We start from the raw sequence: 7452 nt of genomic DNA on the forward strand, positions 1-7452 counted from the left end.
TGACTTGGATTTGCCAGAGAAATAATATGCTAGGAATAAAGATATTATGGTGAAAAATATAATCATAGCAATTAGTTCGATTATTCTTTTAATGCTGCAGAGTTTACTCTGAATAAGTATCAGTAATTACGGGGTCCGAACCCGGGACACCCCTGTACATCCTCTATTCAACATCAGGACCACTCGGAATCAGTATCAGTAATTACTGGGTTCGAACCCGGGACACCCCTGTACATTCTCTATTCAGAATCAGGACCACTTTGAATAGGTGTCAGTAATTACTGGGTTCGAACCCGGGACACCCCTGTACATCCGCTATTCAGCATCGGTACCACTCTGAATCAGTGTCAGTGGCCTGACCTCTGAATGATTTATCTGATATTTTATCATCAGACAAAGCGAAGTGCTACAAGAAGGCAATGTTTCGACTCATGAAATCCAATTTTAGAAATTGCTTTGAAAAAGAGAAGGAAAGAACTGGACCATCAATATTCATCTGATATAGGATTAGGGATAATCCGACTTACGACTTACGACTTTACTGTATATTCCATGTAAACTAATCATTATCGTGGGATTCAAATCGATATTTACATCTGAGTCTGTGCTATTTCACAATCTCAGTACATGTACTACTTATGAAACTTCGCGTTACCAAGGTGAACAATGATACATAGTTACATCCCCTGTTTGAATACGTAAAACTATCCGGAGTCGAACCCCCGATAGAAAGGCATGAACTATTCCATCGAAACATGACCAAATATCGTGTAGACTGTGGATCGATTAGATATTTAAACCGCGCACACTGCGCGCGTGACCCGTCATTTGAAAAACATATTACCATCTTGAAGTTTAATACGTTAATTTTCGAATTTATGCGGACTTCAAACAAATATTGAAACTAATTGTAAACAGTTGAGCGCTCACTAATCCTCGACTGATGACCGAGCCAGTAATAGTTTCAAACCAGCTCGCCTGAAATTGGAATTTGTTATGCTGTAAAGGAGGAAGTTAGCGCACGAATCTACCACGGTCAGTCCGATACCCGTTTTCCGTACAACCATTCCATATTCGTATTTGTAGTTCACTTTTATATAGCCCCTAGAAATGAATAGGTGAATGATAAACACCGACTCGCAAACGATGTAATTAGTCACAACAGTTATAACCATTCTCAACACTCTTTTCTCTATCGAACTCGATTCCGTTCGTTTTTCAGTTTTTTGCGCCGATTGCAGCATCTTACCTCGTGACTTACGTTTGACAAGGAGATTCACGATTAAGGCCGTGTTTGTTATACAAAGGAATATCATCGGAATCAAAACCCCGAATATGAAATCGGGCCCGTTAACGGTCGTCTCGATCCATTTCAGAAGCACTGAGAGTAATTCCGGAAAATGCTGAGTGGAATCTTTTTGTTCATACTTATAGTCGGTCCCGATTCGCCGCATGGTTTTGCAAAAAGGATAGTCGATCTGGGGATGAGTTGAGGAAAGTACATGGCTACTGAACCGAGGTGTATCATCGCTAACCACAAGTTGACGACTTTGCTCGTCCAAAAAACACGTGATTTCAAAGGAAACAATACAATTACAAACCTCTCAAAACTCAACAAGAAAACACACCAGTTCCGAGTGAAAAGAAATATGTAATAACATCCGTGAGAAACTTCAACAAATGCCCTTCCGAAATACCAGTCATCCACACGAAAAACAATATCTCCTAGAAGTCGGTAAATATGAATGGTCCTAAGCGGGTACATGACAAATACAGAAAACGAGTACAGAACATCATTGACGGCAACCGCTTTTACTAAGTAATAAGAACGACTTTTCATCGTGTTCAAAATTACGAGGGTAAAACTGTTGAATAGTATACTGAAAATCGTTGCCGGTCCGAAGAAATATATGTACGCAAATACGCTGAACTTAAAATCCCATCTGATCGCTCTCTGTTTCCATTTCTCGCAATCAGTCAACTCAACGACTGCACCGGTCGTGTTTAGCATTGTGTGTTCAGCGATCCTGTACGAGTTGAAGAGGGAGAGAGAGAATGGCTTGTATATCAACGTTTTGACGCCATCCACCGTACGTACCAATTACCATACTGGTAATTAATCGTGTTATAGATACATCGAGACCATCAGTAAACTCTGCCGTGTTTACCATACAATCTTTAAAATCACATTTCATAATTCTAGCGTTGCTCACTCGACACAAAATGAAAGACACAATTAAGTATGACTTTTTTTCAGGAACGACATACATTTCCATCATGTTATAATAACTCTTCGATTGTTAATAGTTTAGTTTACAGCAGCTTTTTCACCGTTGTAGTTTTCAGTGGTTCATGTGATAGCGATTTAATTAAGGTCCTATTGGAAAATAGAGTAGAGGTTCTGGATAAATGAGGATATATGAACATTAGTAAATTGTCCTAGTTTATAATACCCCAAGCACGTAATCTGGCTTTTTCTATAATTGATGTATAAAATAAATATGATTAATGTTAAAACCTTCCAATCGTTTCACGAGATTTTTTAGCAACAATCAATGTTGATTCAAATGAAGCCCTTGGGCTTGGTGCTGCTTTGTTTATTTCGTCGTTATTTCTACCATGAGTTTTTTCGAATAAATGATATTCACTTTTATCCGTGCCGACTAAGTTGGAGGCCCATGAATTGAAATGCTCTCAAATGCAAATGTGATGATATTTTTCAAAATAGAAGTACATTTTTTGCTCATTCGTTTGTTTATTTGCTTATTCACTCATTCAGAACTGTTTGTTTCCCAATTCTACACGGTTGACACGGTTCAGTAATAGTCCTCGGAGTAATCCGTAAGAATAGCCTTCGGAGTAGTCCGTACGAATCGTCGTAACTTTGAAGCAAACTCATAGATCAACTGCCCTCACCGGACAAATTTTCTATAATTATTGATAACATCTGAGACATTTGCATTCGTCGAACCGCCATCTTGATGTCCGATTCTGTTCGTTTAGCCAGTACATCTCGAACACTGGCCGGAGTACTCCGCAGAGTGAAACGAGCAGACTACTGGTAGTACTAAACACCGACCAAAACCGTCCAATACAGACCAAAAACCGTCCAATACCGAGACACCGACCAAAATCCTCCCAGCCGATTAAAATCACTGGTCACACTGTACATTTCTTTTGAAAAGAGAACGACAAATCGGGACATCATCCTTTCATCAGATATAAGCGATTACGCCGATCCGACTTTATTAACTCGTCTAGGTTAACACGCTGGCCGCTCTTCTACGAATCAACTCTTAAGAAAAGCACTTTTGCGGAGACTAAAATAACTATTTCATTTATTGGATTCATTCAGTTATTTTTATTTGCGCAAACTTTTTCCAAAACGTCTAATTGTCCTATGTTAACACCCGTTCCGGTGTCTATATTACCGCGCCTATCCGAACAGAAGCACTCCGACCCCTTGCATTTGGTCGATTTGTAATCCCCGTCATCTCTGCAGTCGAACAGTAGACCCACCATTCCGGTCAAACAAAATGAAAATTTTGCCCTGGCACAAACTGAAACAAAAAACAAACTTAAAGGGGATATGTCAGGATATTTGAAAGAAAATTATATGGGGTCAGGAGGATTTTATACCCTAACAATGTATAATAGAAAAAAGTAGAAATATCTCCTACGGCACCGGAGTGTATCGTTAACATTAGCCGATTCAGATCAGCCTCGGATTACTAAGTATTGTAAATAGTACGAATTTGTATTGAAATAACGTTGTAACGTTATGTTTTCAAGCTGAACATTTGATACATTGTTTCAAATTTCTGTTGAGCTTAAAGTTGACCTAGTCGGCCCGGCTGCCTTTCCAACTCTTACTTTCTTTTCAAAATCATCGAGCTAACAATAACAGACCCGGCAGTTATAGAAATGAACTGATTACAAATTGTATTGCAGTTTACACGAACTGACGTCGGCCGATTGGGAGGAACGAGGTATTTGTTTAGCTTAAAACGCTTGTATTTTCTGTTTTTCGTAGTTGATCGTAAATACACATTTTCCTCAGTAAAACTGAGGAATACCAGCACTCACTTACCGCAGCTGCTTTTAAGACGCTCGCTATGAGGGAATTGATACTCGGGCATCTTCAGGGAGGTTCCCGGCGTCAAACAGTAGCAACTGAATTGAAGAAATACTTCGTCAATAGAATAGAGGTGTTTCAAGATTCGTTTACTCGGGGATTTTTGAATGCAGAGGGCTGTTGCTCTGCGATGGCTTAGATTTTAGACGATTCGGGAGAGCTAGGCGACAATTGGTCTTTTATATCCCTAACGTAGCATCCAATCTTAAGAGAAACTCCTAGACAACTTTTAAGCTGCTGCAACTGTGTATTTGGGGCCGGATTCTCAAACTTAAAGACCAGGGGCCGGTTGCATAGTCATGGCTTAGATTTAAGACTGGTCTAAGACCAACTCAGTTCTATAGCTAATCTAACAATTCAAGACCGGTTTTAAGATTTAAGACCACTTTTGGACTTAAGTCACGACTGTGCAACTGGCCCCAGGCGCCGGTTTTATAGACTGGTATTAACTTTAACCCGGTTGAGTTAGCCCCCGGGTTAAAGTTGATACCAGTCTATAAAACCGGCCCCCGTATTTTATGAATAATAGCCAGGGGCCCAGATTTCGAATTGGCTAATAATGATATCATCTAAGCTGCTGCCATTCAGGCAGAGTCTGATCGTCCCTTGACAGATTCCTGTGTTGCCATCAGGTTCGAATCCCCGCCCAGATGGGATGGGTACGTGCCTGCGATTTCCACCCGATGTATTCGTCGAGTCACACGTGTAATTTGCGCTAGTAACGCCATCTTTTAACGTTGCCGGTGACTGCACTCGCGCAGTAACGTTAGCGCCGCATCTCTCGTTTTTCTTCTCATCTAAAAAAGAAAAACGTTTTTTTTTCAGGGTAAAATGCATATTCAAATAGGATTAACAACACTAATTTCTATTGGCTTTAGCTTATGTACCAACTCCCATTGATCCCATCGACTTCGATTGTAAACTAGAAAAAAAATCGACAGATTGTCGAATGCCAAAACAACTGCTAGCGACACCTACTAGATAAGTGCCCTAACCGAAAATCCTGGATTGCGTGCTCGTACACCGAAAGGGGTAAACGCTCGGACAGCATCTCCACGCGACCTCGAATTGATACGCACCTATTAACAGAAGTCGATTGCAGGTCGTATCGACCGGGTCACAATAAAGATCATCCCCACATATAGGCGGCGCTGACGCCTGGAGCTCAGTCCCAAATGGAGAACAGTGGTCGCCTAGAATATTTCATCAAGTAAGTCGAATTACGTTTTCATAGAATGATCCTCTATAGGATGAGTAACCCTATCATCATATCGCGCAGTGATTTTGATATCCAAGTAACGTTCGGAATAACAAATGGCCATCTCCACACTGCCCCCATATGACGTCATCAAACTTCCCTATTTAATGATTATGATTGGCTATACGTATTACAATGCTGCTCAAAGCGCTTTAAAGATGATGAAATAATCCCTTAGAACTGAAACGAATGGAAGGAAGAGAGTTCGTGTGCTAGCGAAAACCGATTGGCTAATTCAAATTAGTTTAGCTAGTTTAGCTTGACATTTTGTCTAGAGAAGATGACACCCCCAAATTCTTCCCATATGAGGATGTAATAGAATTACCATAATTCTGATCTCTTATATATTTCTTTCTCAAAATTCATGAATTATTCTACGAATGAACTTGACCTACCCAGCTGAGCTTGCGTTGGTGTGGTTCCCTTGACGTCACTTGCGGACAACGATATCATCACCAAAATTAATGAGGCAATCATTGGCGTTTGTAAGGAATCCATCACTATAGTTAATTAGGATAGAAACCAGAGTCAGGGAGGCCTGGAACATAGATCATATGCATGATTACTGCAAGTACCCATGGACACAATTCATGCAGATGTTATATGTCGCTACATCCGCTCTGGATGGGTCGAATTTAGGGAATGCTCAAATATAAGCAAAGAAGGAACGTGGCAGGGTATCACGGTGCTATCCATTGTCACAATCCCTGTGAGGGAGGTACATGGCGCTGTCTCGCGATGTTATCAGGTTCAAATCCCTACAAGGAGGAACGTGGCAGAGCCTTACGCCAGTTGCAAATTCCTGCGAAAAGGAAATGCGACGGCAGAGTGTCTACATATTCAAATAATCAAAATGTGACGTATAGATTTGCGGACTTTCACCATGTTCAAGCAGTCAATATGTGATGTAGTTTTGTAATGGTTATTTCGGTTCGATAGAAACGACAGTAGGACAAACTCCGTGCGTCCGTTTTCGACCGATATAACATTTGAATAGAAAAAGAATATTCAATCAAAGAGGCAGGGGCAGGTTTAGGTTGGAGGAAAGGGGGTCACCTCACACAAAGAACACTTCTAGCCGTGGCGGGAGTCCCGGTTGTAACTGTCTGGGGTCTACATTTTTAAAATTTAGGTTACATTTTTGCAATGTTATCGTGTATAAAGGAATACTTAATATATCAAGTCGGGTGAAATATATCACTTGTGATTTTCTAAAGGTCACCTTGCTCAGAAGGTGGTTGAGTGGATGTGAGAACCCCCCCCCCCCCCACCCACTTGCACGGCTTACCCTCTAAAAATCTGTTCGAGTATAAATACATGTATATGCCTATGGTTCGATCGGATGAGTATCAAATATCATCCTTTAATTCTAAAGGCCTACCTTCGAATCGTATTAAGTTGAAAATACCGATCGTTCGTCGAATTCCTTCATTGCGTCGTGTTCTTCGAAGTCACGAGATTTTATCCGATATGCTTATTGTGTCGCATCGCAGAACGCCAGCGCGTCGCTCTGCTATACATAAATTAATAAGTATTTTCTGTACGTTATAACAGATGTCACATCCATTCAGCATATATGTGCATGTATAATATAGATTATCAATACTCTCGCCCGCGCCTGTTTTGTTTGTATCAGTGTTGAGTTGAGTAGTCAGTGCTCGGCTGAGCCGCGGTAGATTCGAAGCAGTTCAAAATCCTTTAACCCGATTTCTTTTGTGTGTATCCGCCCTCTCTATCTCTCCCCCGCTTCCCAAATCCCTTTCAGTATATCGACATGACCTTTTCTACACAACCCACTATTCCATCTGTTATTCCTTTTCCTTCCGTATCTCCCCCTCCCATTTCTACACTCCTATACACCGACACCCGTGCCCTATTTTCTCTTTCAGTCATCCTATACCGACGCTACAGTGGCACTGGAGGATTCCTTGACGAGCGAGAATCCTCGAGTTTTCGATAGTAGTAACTCAGTTTTAACAAAACCCCGGCCCAGTTTTTTTATGACTACTCAACTCCCCCTACCCTCATCTGGCCTTGGATAATTTCAGTTCAAATCACT

The 7452-nt window shown here is 41.0% G+C and overlaps 1 protein-coding gene across 4 annotated transcripts; it reads right to left on the bottom strand.

Moving 5' to 3' along the window:
• Positions 1–3299: 3299 nt before the first annotated feature.
• LOC141907450 (uncharacterized) lies at positions 3300–6932 on the bottom strand. 4 transcript variants are annotated; one of them, XM_074797096.1, is made up of 6 exons: positions 6775–6927; positions 5789–5893; positions 5215–5328; positions 4803–4932; positions 4091–4173; positions 3300–3560 (listed from the first exon to the last, which is right to left on the bottom strand). In XM_074797096.1, exons 2-6 carry the CDS (start codon positions 5889–5891, stop codon positions 3352–3354), a joined length of 639 nt encoding a protein of 212 aa, XP_074653197.1. In that variant the 5' UTR covers positions 5892–5893; positions 6775–6927; the 3' UTR covers positions 3300–3351. The 4 variants fall into 4 exon arrangements, with proteins under 4 accessions (XP_074653197.1, XP_074653196.1, XP_074653199.1 ...); XM_074797095.1 differs by having other exon boundaries at positions 3307–3560; positions 5789–5931; positions 6775–6932; XM_074797098.1 differs by lacking the exon at positions 5215–5328 and having other exon boundaries at positions 3307–3560; positions 6775–6926.
• Between the last annotated feature and the right edge of the window lie 520 nt (positions 6933–7452).

This window comes from Tubulanus polymorphus, chromosome 6 (assembly GCF_964204645.1).
Source record: "Tubulanus polymorphus chromosome 6, tnTubPoly1.2, whole genome shotgun sequence".
Classification (NCBI taxonomy): domain Eukaryota; kingdom Metazoa; phylum Nemertea; class Palaeonemertea; order Tubulaniformes; family Tubulanidae; genus Tubulanus; species Tubulanus polymorphus.